Raw genomic sequence first — 22,639 nt, forward strand, 5'->3', positions numbered from 1 at the left:
CTTCACACTTCCTCTATGCTGAAAAGACCCCAGAGGACCCAATAGCAGGTGGTCTTAGGGTGCTCCCCAGGTATCTGAGCTGCACCTGCTGGATGTATCATGTGAAGTTTAAATGGAAGAGGAGGTGTAAACATGTTTTAAAAACATGTTTAAGCTTTCCCTACTCAGCTGCTGCAAGCATTCTTCACTTGCAGCTGCCTGCCTATGAGCAGTAAAGATTAAATTTCCCATGATATATCATAAAGCCTGGAGTATGACAGCTGTGGCTCCAGTGCTCCTGCAAGTAATTGATTGATGTTTGCAACAAAAGTCATGATTAAAACACTACCAAAAAACCCAACCCCAAAACAATAAGCAACCTTTCTGTTAGTGTTTGTGCACCTGTCGGCAGAAGCAGCAAGGCTGATGAGACTAAGCAGCCTGCTAGGCTGGACAAGAGCTTAATGTTGATTTCTAAGGCAACTGAATTCAAGATGTTTACTCTATGGAGCAAAGAAAATGGAGGAACAGAGACTGACCTGCCTTCTGTCCGCTTGCCTTGTTGCTCTCCGCTGATTTCAGCTGAGGGGTTGGCCAAAGCATCAAAATTATTGAGCACGGAGTATGCTCAAAATATGTATCCAGTGTTACGCAACTGAATGAATTTTTGAAGCTGCAGGCTCAGGCTGCTCTGAACATTTGGTTGGAGCTGGGAAGGGTTGTATCACAAGTTGGTGGAACAAGCCATGCAGAGTTTCCAGTCCATATATAAATTGTAAGTGCTATTCTGATGCCCCATTTACACTTACCAACACTGCTGTTGAGTTCAGCTAGCATGCACAGCAGTGATCATACAAGGCATTTGGACATGTACCTCAAAGCAAGGCTACGTGTAGCTGAGGTTTCCTCTCAGAGGCTCTACCATATGTCTTTGTGGTAACAATGACTTTTGTCAATTTTGCTTTCCTGCAGCATTTGTAAAGCTGCTGCTCTTTCCCCAACAGAGATCTAAGCTGACAGGAACAACAAAAGTCATTCTGAAATGTCAGCTACAGCAGAAACAAGGAAAACAGCAACTGGTCCTATCTCCCCATTCCTCCCCTTGAGCATCTTCAACTATTGGTGGAGAAAACTGTGGTAGATTTTGCTTTTCACACTTAAGTCTCAGTCTCTTGCTGTAGCGTTAATGTACAGTATTTTAATGGTTGAATCAGATAACAGAATTCTGTTGTGGCGCTTATTGGTTCTTGCTCCAGTTGTCTCCTATGGGCACAAAGAGAACTACTTATCAGGGCTTACCTTCAAAATAAGTCTGGGTTTCCAGGCATTTTTGTTGCATCTATTTGCTGTAAGAATGTAGGGAAATCTTAGTTACTTTTTTTTGGATTATGTAAAAAAGACATACCAAGTAATGTGAATGTTAACCAGACGCATTATGACAAACTGATATTTTAATGTTCTTAATGTGTAGAGTCCAGAGTCCATTTTCAGTGCCAAAGATGGGTACATACAAGACTATGCAACATATTAGGTACAGATTTGTGTCTGCCTGATGCTGAGAGGGAAATGCCCGTCTTTCTCTATGTATCTGTACTCGTATCTTGTAATAGCAGCAAAATGACAGTTGTCCATGGATTTTCTTCAGATTGTAACATGAATAAGATTTTTACAGCAGACGTTGGATTGCTAATCTAAGAGCCTAAGGACCTATCTGTATCAACAAGGCAATGTTTCACTTTTTCCCCAGCTTGCCCCGCTGTTAATTCCCCGGTGTGATTGGACTGGCCCAAGGCAGCCTGCTAGTTTCATGTCACTATAGGTTGTTGCTGGGGTTTTTTTGTTGTTTTAGTTCGGGGTTTTTTTCCCCAGTTATTAGTAACTGGAGCTGAGCTATATTGCAGACCTCTAAGCCATCAACTTTTTATTTACTGGCCACTTTGCTGTCATCTGTGTGTCTTTTATTGTTTGTCACATTTTATTTCTCCATCCCAAGGTCTAATGGTTATGAATACAAATATAATAGTAGTTTCTCAAGGCAAAAGCTCCAGTTCCTGGCAGATCAATAAGCCTTTTGGCTTATTCAACTAGGATGGCATCTATTCCTATATGAAGTGGTTCCGCTCTGTTTACTCACATTTTTGTCAGTTTTTTGGGGTTCAGTTTTTTTTAATTTCTGTCCTCCTCCAAACAACTGATAGAAGTGAGGCAAATTTGGACATCCCTGCATGGTTTTGGTTTCTTGACTTGTTGTCAGAACAAATGCGTACACACTCACCTCTTGTAATTTTTGCATGCTGATAGACAAGCTGCAGTTACAAGCATGTCTGATGGGAGTTAGGTTTGTACAGAGTATGCTTTCTAAGAATATACTAAGCATTCCCGATTAGGCACAGTAGCACTGTGCAGAGCAACGTGGTTCTTGTCTGTACTCTTCGATCACTTCACGATTCTGTGGCGGCTCAGAAGAGCTTGTAATCTCTGTTATCAGACTTACCAGATTTGGGGCTTTTTTGCGGACCTTTCCTGCTTGAGCTCTAATTTCTAAGTGCAATAGTAGCTGGTGTAGAGAAGGTGCTTTGCATAATTGTTGATTCTGTTAATTTCTAATTGGATCTTAATTGAGGTCACCAATTTTGTTCTCTGGAAGTCCTGCTAATTAAGAACCAACCTTGAAGAACAAAGGGGCTTAAAGGGGAGGTTAAATGATGGAAAACTGTAATTTAGCAGTGCAGTATTCAATATTAATGTATCAATATCAGTATCAATCTTTTAAAAATCTTGGAATGAATAAATCTTTTCATTTATATCCCTATGACACCCTTTGCAAATTAATGTTTCATTGTATTGGGCTGTTTTATCGTCCTGTTTATGGCATTTTCTCCCTCTTTCAGTGTTTTATGTAATCTGCTTCAGAGTAATATTTGTGGGCTGATGGATGTCATGAGCCAGTTATTTTATACTGGTGTCTTGCAACCAGCTGAAGATTGCTATTAACTCGCCAGTCATCATCTGTGGTGGAGTTTTATAGCAGAGCGGTCTGAGCGTGTTGAGAGCTCTGGTGCAAGGGCAATGCTGCTCATTTCCCCAGTGCCTTCACCAAGGGGCACTCTGAGTCAAGTCTCTGTGGAGGCATGTCGCCAAGTCACAGGGTGAGCCCTTCCACACAGGTGATGGACTGTTGCAGGCAGCATCAGCTCTCAAGTCCCATCTCCTGGGTCAGGAACCCAGATAGTATCAGGACCTTCAATTCTGTCTTTGGACCTGGGAGTAGAGACTTTGTGGGGTGATAGCAGGATCGTGAGAGGAGTGTGCTTTCTGTGGGCAAGGGGACAAGTTTAGAGCTCGGGTTGCAGGGATGCAGGGTGTGATGGTTTGGGAAGCTGAGGAGTGTTACATTAGGGGTTTGGTTTGGAGAATCTGAAGTGCAGCTGTGTGGCAGATGAGTGAAATATGAGGCTGGGATGGTTGGAGGCAGAGAAAGAGCTGCTGCAGGTGCATGGTACAGAACAGAAAGTTTCTGAGGCCATCATCAATGCTTTTTAACTGTTGACTCTTTGCAGACTAAAGAAGATCTACAAGGAACATCCACTTTTTACCAGGAGACTTCTGCATTTCTAGCTTGTACGTGGCTTCCGGATGTTATCTGGTGGAGGGCAGAACTGGCCAATCACTTCCAAAACCAGCTGTGTCCACTTCTTCCTGAAATTCCCTCTGTCCTGCTCAGTTACATCACTGCTGTTAATACTGATCCTCAGGTACTGTACAGAAATGCTTGGACTTCTGGTAAATTTTTTTCTCATTAGGTCCAGTAAAAGTTGTTGTTCTTCCAGCGTTAACAGGTATTCTCGTTTGCTTTAGCTAAGGATTTAAACAGAGTTTGAAAACAAATGCTTCTAAGCCATGTAGATTTCCACTGAAGTGTATGAGATTACAAGGATATAGCACATCTTAAAATCAAGTGCTTAAAATCACTTGCCTGCCTAGAGATGTCTGCAAGAACATTCACCTCATGCTGTCTATAAGTAGCATGATAATTAACTTTTTCACTTCTATCAGGTTAGCAAGTGCTCCATAACAAATATTCAGGTGAATGAAATGTTACAAGAATTCATTATACTTCTTGGGAGTTTATTACTTGAGGGCATCCAACGTTGCTTTTAGGCCTTTAACAGCCTATCCTACTTAGTGTAAATATTTAGACCAGATTTTCAAAGAAGCTCTGAATGTGACCTGATTTCCATACCTTTTGAGGGAATGTTCTACTTATTTCTTTCCCATGACATCACCAGCCTTTGGACAATCATGGTCTTTTCCCAGTATTTCTAAATCAACAAAAACCTTGAGACACAATTCCAGGGAAGGGTGAAGACAGCAATTCTGGTTCACAATGAAGTTTAATTCTGAAAATAATGTAGCATGAGAACTTTTCTGCAATTTCAACCAGATTCGGGGATTACGATTACTCTGTGAGAATCAATGCCATGAAAGCTCAGGGGCTTAGCAGTGCGCTTAGCAATTTGCCTAAAGGTTTATCCCACTTCTATGGAGGAAAAGAAGGCTTAATGTTGTTGATTTGCAGTCACTGTAGCTTTCAAGTAGAAGCAAGTGCTATAAAGCTGTCTGATGTACTTGTAAAAGATAAATCTGCTGCACACTTTTAAGGCATAAAATAAGGCATCATTTAAAACAGTCAGGGCTTTTATGCAAATCCCTTATTAGGGGAATTATAAACCATTAGAAATTGAACAGCAAGATAGCAGGCACTTTCTGGGGGCGGATCTTTGCCTTGATGCCATAGAAAAACTGAAGTCAATTTAAAGACCACATTCTCTCCCTCGGTTCAAACGCTCTGTGCCACCCAGGTTCCCAGGCCTGAATTACACTGAGACCACTATGTATCATGGCTTTTTGATAGATGTATCTTGCAGTTAAACAGAAAGGCTGATTTCTTAAAGCAAGGCTCAATGAGCCAGACGCTCAGCAGGCAGCAGCTAACTCTGTTGTCTGCCCTGAAGCTTTACAAAGTGATACCAACTGAGAATGTTCCCAAGTGTCATTTAAATACAACCAAAAAGTGCTGCATAGAGAATACAATATCAAATTCTTTTAACTTCATTGGTTTGAAGATTTTGTACAAGGCCAGTGATCCATGCTCGCTTTTTATATATTTGTGTTTATTCTGAGGCGGTGTATGCAAAACTAAGTAGACGAAAGAACCTGCTACTGCGTGTTGGGAAAGCATGCAGTGAATACCTATTTTTGCTCCAGGTAGCTTGCAGCCTGAGACAAAAATGCTGAGGTTGATGAAACAAATGGGTAGGAGTGGAGGGAGAGGGAACATCAGGTGAAATTGCTGTCTGCTGTGTACTGACTAGCTCTGTGTATGATTTTTATGAGTAATTGTTAGCAGTAATTGTCATAACCTTTAAGCACATTGTTTGTTAGTGCATGAGCCAATGTCTTGTTTTCAGTCAATTGGTCTAGTGTTTTTTCAGTCTGTTCTGGACCCCAAACAGATTGTTTTTCTCTTGCTATTTTTCTTTGCAGCTTTCTTATTAATGCTATGCATACAGCCTATTAACCTGCAGTAATTCACTTTTGATATGAAGAGTAAACTCACAATGCAGTCATTAAAACCTCAGGTTAGGTTAGGAGTGACATAATCCCTGTGGAATTATTTACTGCAGTGTCACTTGTCAGCAAGAAGAGGACTGCTTCATTTTAACGTAAAATAAAAGTACTTTCTCCTGTTAAGCCTTAGGATGCAAGCATTAACCTTAGGGATACAAACAACACATGTAGCCAGTGTTGATGCTTCTTTTCCTCTGCCTGTTTGTTCCATTAAGGCACACTGGATTTCTCATGCTCTCTCTCAGCTGTTCTGGACACAGGGACATTTGCCCAAAGGGTGCCACCCCTAATGCTCACCATCTTTTTGGTCACCTTCCAGAGCATCTCCTTGAACTCCCAACTTACACAGGTGCCTGCCATTGCAGAGGAGTCAGGGCATAGCAGTATTGTATGGGTGATTGTGTCAGTGGGGTTTCAAGGCAGAAGGGGAATCTCCATCCCTAAGTCAAGGTGAATGAGATTTTTTTCTTCTAGTTCCAGAAAATTGATTTTGTTGTACCTCCTGGTGATCAGTTCCCTACTTGCTGCTCCTTTAGTTAGTCTCCCTGCTAACTTCTAGTGCAAGGGTTGTGTTTTCTTTCTTGAGACGATAGTACTGATTAAGGGCAGGTCTACACAAAAGTTCCCTCCTTGCTTTTCACTTAAGCAAAGCTCCATTTTAATTTTTTTAATGCAGTTTTGCCTAAGCTTAGATAAGAATTCCAGAACTGGGTCCAGGGAGCTAAATTTGCCCCGAAGTTGTAACTCAATGCTGCCAAAAACTTCAAACAACACAGACTGAACTAACAGGAAGTTTGATGTATGGGAGTGGACTTGCAGAAAGTACAGCAGTTCTTTAATGTGGTATCTCAGACTTTTGGGACTTCTCTGCGAGAGAGCTGATGGCAACTGTGTTACCAGTGGAGCTCTACATGTGCACACTTACACACAAGCTTTGAAAGTTGCAAACTTTTTTCCAAAGACTGAAATACCCATGTAGCAGAAGAGCTGTGCGTTGCTGATGGAATTGGAAATCACTGTTTCATGCTGTGTAAAAGCAGGCCCAGATGCATCACTTGTTACTTTGTGCACTTAAGGCACCTAATTTAGATACGTGATTGCCCTAACTCTGTGTATAGTCTCTGAAGAGGGAGCGAGAGGCATTTCCAGAGGATCTTTCAGATCTGTGAATCTGTGTTTGTGTGGGCTCGACAAGAACACTGTGAGCTTTAGACTTTGAATGCTATGATGTTATTTCATTGGCAAGCATCATGGCCTTAGCCCTGCTGAGTGGCTTCAGCATCTTCCACTGTCTTTTACTGTAACTTCTCATTAGCATTGAGCTTAAAAGAAGCTTGCTCAGAGAACTGCTGCTTAGTACCACATCGGCTTTTCACCCAACTCTCTTCAGGCTCTTGGCTGTGTGGGCATTGCCTTTCACACATTTCAGACTGTAACAACTGGTGGTATGCTGTGGTTCAGTGCCTCGTGGTGTTGGCAGTTATACTGGTTTGATTTTGGGTTGTTGCCCCATGTGTTCTCTCTTTCTTCTTTTATCTGTGTGAGAAGCAGCAAACTAGCAGCTTTAAGCAGTACCTAAGCTAGGCTGTGTAATGTTTCCTGGGTGGAGAGCACAGACTGAGCTACCTGGAGTGCAACACAATTTGGCCAGCTGTTAGACCTGAGGCACACGTTGCTGTAAGCTCTCAGATTTAGTGTATGGCTCAGGGCTGTGCTTTCCTCCTCCAAAGCTTCTGCTGAGCCTGATGCCAAAGCTGAAATATTGAGCAGCTGAAATGGGCATTAGGGAGGGATAAAACACTTGGAACAGCACCTCCGCATCTGCTTCCCCAAACCAGAGCCAGCAGGATGTTGAGACTTGCAGGATGTTGAGACTTGCAGCATGGCAGGTGCTGGCCCCTAAAACCAGAAGCTTGATGGTTTGAAATCTAGGCTAAAGTTGTAAAACAGGAGACTCAAAAGGACAGGTTCATCCTTCCCTTTGCTTTCCAAATCTTCCTTGTGTCTTGTCTTTACCTGAGTTGGTGCTAAGGGCCAGGTGTCACATGTCTGGCACCCGGAGTCTGCTGTGCAGCCTGATAAAGCTGTATCAACAGCTTTGGTGAGAGCACGTCATCTGACTGATGGTTCCACATGGATATGACTCGTCTGTGGGCGAGATGTTTGTCCTGGGGCCTCACCTATATGCATTTATAGAAATTAATCCACAGCTGCAGACACAGAATAGCTGGATGGCTGTATGTTCATGAGGCAGAAGGGAGAAGGTAACATCCTGGCCCTAGCTGAGTCCTGTTGGAGTCTGACGTTGATTTTAATGGGGCCAGGAGTTCAGGCTGTCATTGGTATTTGTAACTGAAAAAGGAGAAAGGACTACAATGATGTCTACCAGAGCTGGCACAAAGATGAAGGCATAGCTTGGGGAGGAATAAACCATTATAGTTTTTCATTCTTCCTAAAATTTGATAGCTCACGTTTAAATTGTGACTACTGCTAATTATTTCAGAAAAGAGCAGCTTAAAAGAGCTATCAAGCTAATGTGCTTAGCCATTGGTATTGTGTATGGTGGGCAGAAAGGGTGGAAGTTACTGTCCCCTCCTTTCTCTTCCGTGTTTGAAGATATCCCTTTCCCTGTCCAGAAGGGGGGCAAGGGAAAGTGAGATGCATCTTCAAACTGCCTGAAAAACAGTCACCAGAATTACACATCTTCAGTGGCAAAGCTTTAGCCCTCTCTATCCCCAGCCTTTTTGCTGCCTGGGATCTTCCTACTGTGCTTTAGCGTTTGCTATACTAAACTCTGTAGCCATCTGAAGTGAGCAGGCACAATGGGGAGGGAAGATGTGCAGGAATCTGGATTCCACAAAGAATGCTACACTAATGCATTGGGGTTCATGACAGCGGGGAGAGGCGAGAGTTTGAGGATAATGCTGCCTAATTCAGGGGCATGATTCAGTGAATCCATCAGACATGAGCCTTGCCTGTGTGTTAGCATTGAGGCCTTTCCTAGAGTGAGAATAGTGCTTCCTCTGCTGCCACTGATGCGGTCTGTGGAGTTGAAGGGGAGAAGTTATATATGTACAGAATTTGCAGTCTGTCTCTGGAGTTAGTGGAGGATGCAGCATGTTTCTCCAAGGGATTTGGGTGTTGTCTCATACTGATAATGGCTGAGCAAATCTTTGCATTGGAAAGTACCTTGCATATGAGGAGATGAGATTGTGGAGTACATAGAAATTCTTCCTGCAGTTTCTGTTTTCCTGCTGTGGCTGGGAAGCAGTCTAGAAGACTCGTTGCGACTTAAAAGACTCTCTTAGATCATCTGACAGCAAAAGCTATTTCTTAGTTGTTGGAAATGAGAACAGAATACACTGTAAGCAAGAAGAGATATTGGATTTGGTCATACTTCTATGTGACAGTTAGAATCATGGGTTTGCTGCACACAGCTCCAGTCTTCTCTAAAATGTGCTTATTTTTGTTTCTGCTCGGTATTTTACAACACATTTTTGTCCTGCTGTGAATTTCCTTCCCATAACTATCTGGCTTCGTCTTGGTAATGTTGTCTGAAACAAAGCAGTAGCTCTGGGTTTCTTTTTAATGCTTTTTGAAAAATTGGTGCGCGTTCAGTCGTAGCTATGGTACAAATTGATCTTTTCCAGTGTCTTAAGGTAGAAGAAATCGGAATTTGTCTCCCAAAACAAATAAGATAAAGGATAATTGACAAAAAAGAATAACTACAAATGGGAGGTTATGGACATGCCCTCCCTTCCTGCTCTTTCTGATCATGGCAATATGGATGGAGAGGGTATCAGTGCTGTAAGAAACCCTGCTTTCTTACAGCGGGGGGTGGGGGAGACCCAGTTATGGGAATGGTTATGGTTAAATGATTCTGGGTTCTGAAGCCTGTCACAATGTAAGTCAAAGTATCTCTGGGGCTGCTTAGCTGCTGTTGGCTGACTGTAGGGTACCTTTCCTCCCTGGTATAATGCCTTTACCATGAGACGTGAGATTATTACAGTGCTCTGAGTCTGCCGAGCCTTAGAAAAGAGGAATGTTCAGGTAGGTATCGAAGGCTGGACTGCTTCTTTGCTATTCTGCCCAGTGCATGGGGAGGGAGTCTCGTCTTCTCTCCGCCAAGCGGCAGGTCAGCGTTCAGAGATGATGTATCAGCTAGCCTGGGAGAGACTTTCTGAAATGCTGTGTTTGCACAGAAGCTTTACAGCTACTGTAATGTCGTTGGAGGCGTAAGAGAGGAACCAGCCCTGAGGTGAAACTAATACAGTTCTCACGCCTACCCTCTCTCTCGTTGTGGAACATTAAAAGTAGCACCAAAGTATCATAAATAGTGTCAAAATCGCCAAAGTGATTTCGATAAGCATGGGATCCTGCAGAGGGTTATTCTGCATTATGTGTCAAATAGGGCTCATCTCAATATTTTAACAACTGACTCTGATGCAATTCTCTTCTACGTGCACGGGGAAAGCTGCTTTCTTCCTATTTTTCCTGCGCGCTGCATAGGAAGGCAGTGTCAGGGGTTTTCCTCCACTGCCACGTTTTAGCTACACTGGAAGAAGCAGGGGCTGTCATACTGTAGCCATCTATGTGTATTTTCTTACCCATGAGGAAAAGGATTTTCTAGGAGAACTAAGACTTTTCAAGCTTCATTTTCTGTTGCTTTGTGAAATCACGTTCAGGTTGGCTGCTAGAAAACAGAATCTGAAAGATCACAGTAACAATTTCCCACAGACCTTGATTCCCAGATAGGTGTGGCCAGATCCCTGCTCTGGCGGGGAGGGAGGCCAGCCACGTGGCAGCGTGCCTGGGATCACAGCTGATCCACAGCTTACACCATGGTGCTTCCTAAAGGTCAGCTTTTTACCTTGGATTTCCCAACTTGCATCCTCTGTGGCCTAACCAGGGCTGAATGATTATAATGGAAGTTTCTATGGAAATGTAGGCTGGAGTTGGTTTGACCACATTTGTCCCTTCTCTTTTCTTTCTTCTTGAAAGTTCATAGACTTGAGGATTGTTCAAGGAACAGCTTGAACCCCAGAAAACAGGGGTCTTGCTGCATTCCCATTTTATAGGGTTTGTCTGTGCTGACTGCATTGTGCCAGTGTTGCATGCAGGAGCTGGCAGCAAACACTGGAAACGGAGAAGATCTGTTTCCTTAAATCAACAATTTCTTGCTTTTCCTCTGATGATATTTTCCACAGCAACCAAGTGTAATATCGCAAGTGGAGGCTGATGAATTGCAGGACAAATCCATTGAGAGGTGTCAAAGCTCTTAGTTTAGTCTGGTTGTGTTGACTGAAACTGGGTGAAAAGTGAAATCCCCAGTTCTGCTTTTAGGCAAATATCTCATGAAGCACAGGAAATAGAGGAAGGAGAAAACATAAAAGGTTACTGAAGCAGAAAGGCAGATGTCAGAGGGGTTTTAATATTATTCAAATTAATTTCATTTTCTGGTTGTTGTTTTTAAGCATTTGCAGAATTATATGAAGTGCCTATTATTTGCCAAGTAGTGCAAAAAAAAAAATCTTTCAGGTGATTACACAATTAAACAGTATTATATATACATCATAATCCAGAATGGACTCTTCTTCATGCAGTGTTAGTCCATTTTCTATCCATAATAAAAGTCCCGGTGAGACCATGTTGAAATTTCATTCCTTTTTTTCTTTTTTGAAAAGGTCTGTCCACATGAGATGAGGACAGATTAATGACAGCTGTAAATCAGAGTCTTTAAAAGTAGTGAAGTTACTGAGATATAGGCTCAGGTGGTGTATCTCGAAAGTGTCAGTTGGGTTTTTTGGGGTGGTTTTTTTCCAATCTTGGAATGAATCCTGCCCAGTGTGAACTCTGCCTAAATGCATCCGTATTTCTGGAATGCTCAATTGTGGCATAGCTATGAACATCACTTCTTCCCAAACCAGAACTTGACAAACATGACTTAAAAGCTGAGTTTGTTCCTGGACTATGGCCTTGCTTACTGAGCATGCAGTCACAGCAAATTCTCGTGAGTGACACATCCTTAAACTTGCACTTGTACAAGTTGCTTGCTTGGCTGCCCAGAAAATGTATGAGAAACAAAATAAGGCGCTGAGATTGGGAAATGCTGCACTTCAGTAAAGCTGTGACCTAAATGCCAGGTTTTTGCCTATCCATGAGTATATGGCACAATAAGACTCACAGATATGTGTCACTTGTGGTGACATGAGCACAGGAGAAATGTCTTATTTTGGTTACAGGCATGTAGAATTTCATGCAATTCTTTCCCTACCCTTCCGTTTGATTAGTTAATTAGAGCGTTCCTTTAAGAAAGCTTTTTTCCACTGGATGCTCAGCACAGTCATGGAGAATCAAGGTCTCGAGCTGCTCAGCCTGATCCTGCAGTGCCTTTTGCATGCAACTCCCATTCATGTCAGTGGGTACTCTAACGTGTTGGGGAGTCACTGGATTGGGCCCTGGGAATGTTCAGTCTCTCAGGAAGCAGTTGCAGATTCATATTCTTTGGATATCACTTAGCCGGAGCTAGTGGTAGGGCTGTAAGAAAGCAAATGATAGATTAACAGCACTGGACCAATGACTTGAATACATTAATGTGCATCCTTATGTGCTTTTTAGCTATAAAATGCTTTTTTTTTTTTCTTAGCGCTTTATTTTGAGGGATCAAGATAACATACAGGTAAGAGATGTCCTTTGTGCATTTCAGGCAGTGGAGAAAGTGTTTGCAGTGCCAAATGGATTTTACTGGCAGACAGTTGAAACTGATGAAAAATACTTCCCTAATAGCAGCGACATCGAGGCTTGCAGAGATACAGACACTGAGGTAAAAAAAAAAACCATACAAACCACTCCTTTCTGACTTCTGGGATGATGTGGGAAGTTCAGAGACGATTAAGTGACCTGGAATATTTCAATCTTGAGGTTTGGTACAAATACTGATCCTGAGGTATTTCTCACTGAGACCTAAATATATCAGCTGAGTATTTTGTGTCATCGGTCTTGATGCGCTGATTGCTCTGAGCCACAGAAGACTAAACTATGAAATGTGCGAGTTGAAGAAATTGCTACCAACCAGGTGCAAATCAGTAACAGTAGAGAAATTTTGATAACCCAAAACCACTTGACTGCAAGCCAATATACAACGCAACTTTTTTTAAAACTTGCACTCAGAAACATTCAAAAAAATTTCGGAAGCTTCTGGTACTATCTGCCTGATCTACAGTAACGGTGTATGTGTTGCATGAACAAGTCGGAAGTAATTCTACTTAGTTTACCTCAGAAGAAGAGAAGATTAAGGTAACTTAAATTAGCTGATATTTACCTCCATTTAGGAGTGCATACCAAAATGTAGTGGACCTCCACCCACGTACGATAACTTGTTAACTATGGTAACTCACCTTTCTTAGCTCTTGTGCAACACAGAACGTGGCATGTTTGATCTGACAGAGTTCAGTTCCCTGTTAGCATTGATTCAGGGCGGTGCAGATATATTAAGTTCTCCCTGAACACGCAGCAAGCCTGACCAGTTGCTGAGAGTGTACCAGGCTTGCTCCTGGAAGAAGCTTGAAGTCCACAATTAGGATCTGAAGATACCTGGCACTTGGCGCAGTCACGAAACGCCTCCTGTCTTTGTTACCATTCCTGGACTGGCCTCAGGAGTGCTGTTAGTGGGTCTGTACAGACCTTCTCACATGAAGGGCAGGATGCTCTGTAAGAGAAGGCAAGCTAGGTGCCGAGAGTGACAGCAAGGCAGGCAGAGCTTGCGGGCAGGGTGCAGTCCAGCGTTACCCACATTACCCAAGCAAGAGGAGCAGAGCAGGTCCAGCAGCAGCAACCAGGATCAGCCAAGAGGTCACAGTGACAAGACCAAGCCAGAAAGTCAAGTCAGCAGATTAGGGTAATGGCCAGAATCAGTGACATATGAGACTGGGCCAAGGCAAGGCTGCAATAAAGCTCAGACAGAGACCAAAGCCAAGTGCCTGGCTCCGAAGGGGAGCCAGGCAGGTACTGAGGTTTCTCAATGCTGGACAGCTGCGTTATCAAAGTTGGCCCTGAGCCCAGGCAGCCAAGCCCCAGGGACTCTCACAGCAGCTACAGAAAAATGCTTCCTTACTGGCTGCTGTGAATATTGGGTTAATATCAGGAGAGCCTGAGCTAGACGAACATAAAGAAATAGGGCTTTTATTCCTAATTAGACTACTTTTTTTACGATTTGAGTAAATTTATATCTTCATTTATCATGACGGTATAAGCCTCCTAATGTGTTTATGGGGGAGTAGCATTTCATTTAAAATGTCCAATAGTGATAAATTCATTTGGCGTTCACTGCAGCCATAAAGCTTGCTGCTGGGGATAGCGTTGTGTTGCTTTACATCCGGGAGAACCATGCACAAATTTGAGGCCAGTACAATCATGGTTCTCTGATCTACAGCTAGACAATCTATTACCCACAGCACCACACAGCTTCCTGTTGTAAAGCGCCTGCTTTTGCAAAACAATATGTTTTTTCTGATGGGAATGTAATAGTAATTTGCTTCCCTTTTGGGTGTTCAGTATGTGTTGGTGTATGTCTTCCTATGTGTCAGGATGGGCTGAATTGGATTAGTCTGGCAAAGAAGAGTTCAAAATATAAATTTGGGACAGTACCATTGATGTGTCTGCCTTTTGATATATATTTTTTTAATGTTGATTTTGGCACTTTTGTGGGTATAAAGAAACAACCAGTTGGTCTATTGTTATTTAACCATCTTTCTGTAGTACGTGAAGTTAAACAGCAGGAGTGATACGCTTCAGTCTTTGCCCCAGAGAACTTGTAGTTTTTTATTAGCAGGTTTATGTGACAAAAGGCACAATTATATCAGCAGAAATAGATTCAATCATAATTATCATAGATAGTTATGATTCAATCTGAAGCTAAGAGCCTACTGTGCTGAACTGCATGTAAACATAAAAGAAAGCCTCTTTGTAGCTCTTACAATGTAGATAAAGCATGGGAACTAAAGGTGAGCAGAAGAGATACAGCTGTGTGGTTGTTGAGGGCTTGGAAGCATTTAGCTCATTTCTCCAATGTGCTCTTGCTGTTCAGGTTGCCATGGTGTTGCTGTTTGAAACTCTCTTCCAAAGTCCCTTAGCTACCCATCACATGTTGCAGCTGGTACTCAGTTCTGGTCTGGATATCTGTGGACTCCGCCTGCTCTATCCTCAGCAGGATGTGCTGCTCTGTAGCTCAGGTGAGGTCTAGTTTCCCTCAGAGATTCCATCATGTGATGATACTGAGGTGCAGGCAAAGATCTGTAAATGTACTAAGGTGAAGAGTGATGTGGTGCTGGGGGCATGGGGGAGAGAGTATCAGATTTACGTGAGTGTTGCGTTATCAGTGCTTTATCTTTCCCAAAAGAAATGATAAAAGATCTTGGGCTGTTTCTTTCCTTCTATTCCCAGTGTTGAATATCTGAGAGGTGAATTTTTAACCCTTGATACATTTTTGTGTCTCAAAGTGCTTTAGTTGTTGTTGCTTTGCAGCTATCTTTCCCAGATCTAAGCTCCAGGGTTAGACTCATGTGGGTTTAATATACTAAATTAGTTCCCACTGATTTTTCCTGAAGGTTTTAGCTGCAGAAAATCCAGCCTCCCGCTTCCTCAAACCCTTCCATCCCATTGCCTATGGGATTTCAGAAGCATGGGCAAAAGGAAAGTACTGATCTAGCCATCCTGTAATTGCACTGGCTGATAAGCCATCACCAAAATATCACATTTGCCAACAGAAGATGATCTGAGATGAGAGACCAAGAAGATAAGGCAAACAAAAATTACATGGGTGTCTGAACTCAAATCACTAAGTTTTTAACATTAGACACCAATGTTTTCAAATATTGGCCTGTACCACTCAGGTATTTTTTTTCCATTTGTGAAACAGATAATGAAGCCTGTCTTAAAGAGCGTATGGAATATTATTAGTTGCTAATGCAATATAACCCTAGAGGAACAGGCATTACATTAGCTGCAAAGTATAGCGATTGCCTCTACAGTATAGTATGGCTTGTACTTTCTTTTAAGGCAAGATGTTCTCCTGGAAGGTTTGTATGTGACGCCATCACAAATACAGGCAATCTGTTTCTTTTGGGGAAAGGTATAGGCAGGCTGAGAGTGAGAGAAATGCCTTTTCCTGAGGCAGAAGGTGAGTGAAGACCAGCTTAATCGGAGCAAAATTCTCCAGTCTCTCTGTCCCGTTTTTACATTTGAAAACAATAGGAGCAGACTGCCTTAGAAATAGGATTGGAGTATTGGAGTTGCACTTGTCTCAGCGCTATGCACATAATACATTCATACTGATAGCTGGAGAAATGAAGAAGGACTTCAGAAATGAATAAGAAAACCATAAAATCAGCAGTTGTTAGGAGATGACAGGCAGCAGATCTGCTTCAATGCCCTGTACCACGCACGATTATTTAGGAACATTTCGTATGAAGAGACAATTTATTTCAGCTGAGAACTGCTAGGCGAGTTTGTAAATTAGATTTTTACCCTTAACTTGAAAACTTTTAAATTATTATTTCAAATATTTACAGCCAGTTTCTCCATTATCTACCTGCTCTGGAGACTTATGTTCTGGCTTCTGATTCTTATGCAACAAATGATGTAATTGAATATGTTTTTAAACCTCAGGGAAGAAAATGACAGGCCTTACTTCTTTTTCTAACACCTGTAGTAAGAACTGCAGAGGAGCCAAATTTGCTCTTTTTCTGGGGTTACTTACTGGACCCCAACTACAACTGCTGACAGTAGACACGGAGAAAGGTTTGCCAGAGATACAGGGAAGAGTTGTTGCAGGAAATAAGGAAAGTCACAGTTCAAGTCCTGGCAGGGAAATAAGGGCGGCTGATCAAATGTTTGCCTGGATATGTCATCTTACAACATAGTACAAAATCTGTATTTGATGCAGAAGGAAAAAAATCTAGAAAAGAAGTCTACAGATTCCCAGTTTGTGATCCCCTTCCTAGTTTTCCCATATCTGATAAAAATTACAGAAAACATCCCTCTCCTCAGGCCCATGCTCTTGTCCGGTCTCCCCTTCGATCCCCCAGCCTTCCTTGTGGGCATGAACAACATACTGCACAAGAAGTTAAATGCTGACTTCTAGTACATCAGCTGCTCTGTAGCAACTAACCCTGTGCACACTCCTTTCCACAGCAAATATGAGGCAACCAACTCCTCCTTCTTTAACAGACTACCTTGAATAATCTCAGATTTACTATTGGATAAAGACTTGCAGCTGATTGCCAGCATTATCACCCACAGGACAAGTAACCAGTAGGTTACTCTGTTGAAGTCTGGCTATGACAGATCTGAAAAGAGCATTTGAGTGGAATGAATGGCCTTGGGGCGGGTTGTTCCATGTTTTAGTCACATGTATGTTTGTCTTTCACAGAAAAGCTGCCGCCTTCCTATACTTCAAAGACTGGCAAGGTGCCACCAGTGCTGGCATTAGGTGTGAGAGGGCCTAAAGCATGTAGCACCTTGCAGAATATTGTTGGGCCATCTGACCCGCAGCTGGCGAGCGTGACGGACTGCAGTTCCATCAATGCCATCTACTGCAGGAGCCAAGCGGAGCCTCTCGTCTACCTGCCCCACCTGGACAGCCGTGTGCACAGGGAGCTGTGCCTCTGGTTTGGAGGGAGGGCTGCTGATGCAGCACTGCATGCCAGTATCCTGGATCCAGCTTCCCAGTGCAACAACAGAGCAAGGTGATGGCCCTGGATGTTTTTGAACTATGGTTGTTCTCACAGGCAAAGTGTGACGTGGAGGCCAGGCAGGCACGCAGCTAGCATGCTTTGTCTTTACATATCAGTCTTCTGTGAAAGGTCTCAGTAAACAAGAGTGCAGGGTGGGAGCAATCTGTCTACTTCTATAGTTCCAAACCAGTTACTAGAATCTGCAAAAGTCCCTGTCTTGCAGGACTGTCTCCTCTGCAGCACATAATAGATGTGTTGGGTGTGGGACTTACAGTTGCTTCCCATCACTTGCTCCCTGGTAGCTAAGTCTGAAATTCATACACCTGTAGCACCTGCTCTTGGGCCCTCTGTGCCAGATACAGCTGATCAGACTGATTTGAGACCTCTTCCAGCTGTGCCAGGTGCTGGAGAAGGGCTGCAATTGTGTGCCACTGAGTGGCCCTTTGCTAGAAAGCCTGATATAGCTTTGCCCTATATCCCTTCCATATCAACTGATTAGAGATAAGGGGCTTCAGATGGAAAAGGTTCTTTGGAGGATTATGACAGAAGTGTGTGAAAATGAAGGGTGACTTATAAACTTTTAACTCTAGCAAACAGCATTAGAAATGCAATTTAGGAAATGATGGCATAACAATAGGGTGCCAAAAAACCCTGGGAACAAGTGACATTCAGGAATCTGGAATCTCGCACTCAGATGGGTCTGGATATGGCTGCAGCGGGAACTGGGCTTTTAAGCATCTATTATTGCATCATGCAACCTCCACCGTCTGTGCTCTGCTGTGTAGTGCTACAGGGAGGGGGACTACAGATTCCAAAGACTCACTTAGACTGTCTTTGATGGAAATGGATTTACCTGATGTTTTTTAATCTTAAAGTTGCTTGGTTTATAACATTGATGTTAGGCTGCCAGAATGCCTGCTATTGGCCTTACTCAGCAGAGCAGAGGTGGGTGAGGGAAAGGGCTGGGGGGCTGGGAGCAAAGCTTCAGCAGCTCTGTGGAAGCTGGCACTGAGCAGCCCTTGCACACCATCTGCAGAGAGGCAGAGGGAAGGCTGGATCAGTAGCCTGGACTCTCTTGCACTCCTTCCCAGCACTCTGTTCCCAAACCTCTCTGCAGCTTTTCCTTGATGAAGATGAGTACTTTCTACAGCACAAAACGGTCACTTCTCTTTCTGACAATCTTGCGATTTCCTGGACAGAGACTCAAACCTAAGGATGCAGGAAGCACATTTAATCCTGTGTGTGTAAATGAAGGTCTCTGCTGCACTCAGAGGTTCCTTTCCTCTGGAGGATCAGAGTAGACTGGCCTGCAGAGGGAAGAAAAGAGGTACTTGTCTTTTTTTGGCTGCTGAAAGACACCCCTGTGGTTGTTCCAAGCATAGGTAGATCTGTGGCTTGAAGCATTTGATTTACAGTGCTTTAACAAAAGCTTTGGCTTAGGGCTTCAAAGAATTTCCACCAACCAGGAGAATATCAAGCTACATATCTCCTCTCCCTGGCTGTCGTGCGTGTCACACAGGCCTGTGTAATCACATGGGATGCCAGCCTCTACTTTACACTGGGGTTTTCAGGCCCTGGGCATCTCCTTTTAATATTGCTGAACTGAATCATAGTATCACAGAATGGTTTGGGTTGGAAGGGACCTTAAAGATAATCTAGTTCCAATCCCCCTGCAATAAGCAAGGACACCTTCCACTAGACCAGGTTGCTCAAAGCCCTGTCCAACCTGATCTTGAACGCTTCCAGGGTTGGGGCATTCACAACTTCTCTGGGCAACCTGTTCCATTGCCTCACCACCTTCATGGTGAAGAATTTCTTCCTAATGTCTAATCTAAATCTACTCTCTTTCAGCTTAAAGGCATTACCCCTTGTCCTATCCCTGCATGCCCTTGTAAAAGTCCCTCTCCAGCTTTCTTATAGGCCCCTTCAGGTACTGGAAGACTGCTGAAGGTCTCCCCAGAGCCTTCTCTTCTCCAGGCTGAACAGCCCCAACTATCTCAGCCTTTCCGTATAGGAGAGGTGCTCCAGCCCCCTGATCATCTTCGTGGCCCTTCTCTGGACTTGCTCCAACAGGTCCATGTCCCCCTTATGTTGGGGGCCCCGGAGCTGGACGCAGTACTGCAGGTGGGGTCTCGCCAGAGTGGAGTAGAGGGGGTAGAATCCCCTCCCTCGACCTGCTGGCCACGTTGCTTTTGATGCAGCCCAGGATATGGTTGGCCTTCTGGGCTGCGAGCGTGCATTGACGGCTCATGTTGAGCTTCTCGTCGACGACACTGTGGTGAAACTCCCCTGGAGAAAGCTCAGACAAGGCCCTGTACCTGTAAGTTCTGGACAGGTTTTTAAAGATTCCTTCTGATGCTGGGTGCAGCGAGGCACGCTGTGTCAGTGGCAGCAGGCTGGGGGTGAGGTAATCTGCAGTCCTCTTGGTGCTTTCTGCAGAGTGGCAAAGTGTACCCATCACCCATGTAGAATTAATCTGACGCTTGTGGAGGGACTGTGTGTCAGAGTTCAGTTCTGCTGGGCCATGAACAGTGACTCTCATCATTTTCACTTTTAAAATTTGCAAAAAATTCAATTTGGCAGTTTCATTCTCTTTATTTATTTGTTTATTTTCTGCAGAGATGCTTTTTCCTCTTAGAAAGATGATGAATTCTGCTCCTCTGATATATCTTAGCCAGTCCAGAGCGGCTCTACATTCTAAATAATGCACTCGTCTTTCTCCTAATGCTGGTAATTTGGTCCATTGGGAGACAAGAATACAAACTGCAACTCAGATTGCAGTTTTCAGATTATACTTGCAAATGCCGTGGTCTCCTGGGAGTGAACAAGCAGGATGTATTCCAGCCAACTCAGTGGTGGCAGGGGATGAGGCAGGCAGGTTTGCCTGAGCAGCCTGCACTTCACAGACCTAGCCAAACTGTTTCACAGACTGCAGTTTGCGTTGCTGTCAGTCCCTGCCTTTCGGAACCACACCTTATGTTCGCCGTTCCGTGATTTGGTCCTTTTGGGTATGCAGGAATGTTGTAGAGGTTTCACTGCCATGAACATCTCTGCCAGACTTGATTGTGCTTGTTGCCCAACATGAACCTTTAAAACTGGTTAAACTCTGGCTAAAGAACTGAAAGTGAATAGCAACTATGTTGTATCTATGAGTAGGAAAAGCTCTGGTAATACAGCCTGACATATTTCTTGATTCCCAGATTTCCTTGCCAAGCTGGCTACTTTGCATTAGCTACTTTTAATTGAACACAGAGCACCTCAGGTGGAGTAATATAAAAAGATGTTCAGTCAGAGAGACCTTGATGCAGTTCATGTCACGGACAAGGGATTGAAACTGCTTTTCCAGTAAAGCAGTTTTATCAGAGAAGTTTCTGTGGCCCTCGGTTTGTTGCAGAAAGTAGGTTTGAGTCAGAACCTCACGTAACAGCTTTTAATATTTATTGTTTTTCTTTAGCGCTCAGAGTTCTTCATCAACTAGGGCAGAACCAGATGAAAAAAATGCTGATCTCCAGGGCATGGCGCTGTCTCGACCTCCAGCAATGCTTGTCTCTACTACCAAAGGTCAGTGTTAGGGAATGAATCTTGAAGTTTTATGGTTCTCCTTCATTGACAATATTACCTTACTCCAGCCCACCTGTTTCAGGAAATTCTGCCTCCCTGGATTGCTCAGTGCTGTGACCTGGCCAGCTCTAGATCCAGGAATGAATTTCTAGTGAAACACTGTCACCTAAAATGAAGTGACAGAGGAATGTTATCACCTCATCCTCCTCATGGGAGTAGCTGCTAGAGTCCTGTAGGCTGCTTAGATTTCACTGAAGGGGGGGGGGGGGGGGAGACAAAGAAACACCCCACAGGAAATCTCTGCACATAGGGGCCTGTTCATCAAAGAAACAGTTGTGTGAAGACCTAACAGTGTCCTTAAACTGCATGTATATCTGATTAGAGATCATCTGTCTCTACTGGTGAAGAGTTGAATATAATCATCATAGGTATGAAATGGTTAAGACTTTGTTCAGGGCAGGACTGACCACATGATCAGAAAAGAAAGCACTTCATGGGGCTAATATTAACTGGCTATCACCTGGCTCTGCCCAAATGCCCCTTTTCCCTTTGCAGGAGTAGTGTTCCAGCTCTGAATTTGTACCTAGCTAGCAGCAAGCTTGCTGTGTTCAAGGGAAACCTGCCAAGGCATTCAGGCCTTATAACTGGCTAAGAAGGATCTGTGTGGTGTAGGGGTGTCTGCTGTAGCAGGCCAATGTGCTGACAAGCTCCTGTAGTGGGGCCTGGCACAGAAGATCTCAGGCACAGGTGGTTTTTAGACAATGCTATTAGAGCATTGCTATCTGGTTTCTACTCCCACAATTGAAGATATTTTCACAGGAAAAAAACCTGAGGGGTGTGGAAGCTCAGCAGCTGTCAGGGAGAAGATGGCAGAAGGAAAGCAGGGTTGTACTGACATAGAAAGAAGGCATGGAAAATTATATTGCCAAAGGAAAGAACGTTTGAGAAAAGAATGAAAGCATAAGCCAAAAAGATGAAAGGAGCAGAATGCGACAGAGAAGGGTGATGGAAAGAAAATGGGGAAGGGAGAAAGACGAAAAAAAAGTCTCACCTTTGAGATACACTCTTTCATATAACTGGGCATGTTAACTCAAGTAGTTTGGCAGACAGCCATTGGCTCTGTGTTATTTGGGATTGGTATTGATGGCAGCTGGTTGCTGCTGATGGAATGAGTCACATTTTCTGCCTCTCCTTCCTTTTATGGCCATTAATGATTCACATTTGATGTGGGCTGCTGAGTTACACCACACCACGTTCCATCTGTATTTGGGCTTAGGAAGTCACTTTCAAGCTTTGCTCCTCAGATAACTGTATCATGACTCTCGGAAGAGAAGCTGAAAATCTGGTCTGGGAGCAGACGCCCTATGGGGTTTTAAGGAAAGGAAGTATTCATGGACTCCTTTCCTCAGGTCTCCAGCAGCTTGTCTTGAAGACAGGAAGATATACCCATGCAGAACAAATATACTGCTGCTCCCAGCAGGTATATCTGCACCTTCTCAGTAACCAAAGTTTTACCGACCCTAGCAGATATTCTTGTTGATTTGGGATATGTGTATGTGAAAAATGTTTTTCAAGTGTTATCAACTAGAGAGGAACCAAAACCTTACCACCTGCAACCCTAAATTTTGACAGTTAGCACATGAAGAATGTGGCACTAGTGTCAGTCTGGCTCAAAGCCTGCAAAAGTAAAGCCATAAAGCCCAACAGAAATTTTGGACAAAGAAACACTCTGCCTG

The 22,639-nt window shown here is 43.5% G+C and overlaps 1 protein-coding gene across 1 annotated transcript in view; it reads left to right on the forward strand.

The window, feature by feature from the left end:
• Positions 1-22,639, forward strand: part of DNAAF8 (dynein axonemal assembly factor 8) — a 94,091-nt gene that overhangs the window by 33,417 nt on the left and 38,035 nt on the right. The window contains 5 exon segments of the mRNA XM_059826640.1: positions 3,540-3,734; positions 12,317-12,433; positions 14,696-14,840; positions 17,039-17,354; positions 20,797-20,903. Coding sequence (XP_059682623.1) covers positions 3,540-3,734; positions 12,317-12,433; positions 14,696-14,840; positions 17,039-17,354; positions 20,797-20,903 — 880 coding nt within the window.

This window comes from Gavia stellata, chromosome 18, assembly GCF_030936135.1.
Source record: "Gavia stellata isolate bGavSte3 chromosome 18, bGavSte3.hap2, whole genome shotgun sequence".
Lineage (NCBI taxonomy): Eukaryota > Metazoa > Chordata > Aves > Gaviiformes > Gaviidae > Gavia > Gavia stellata.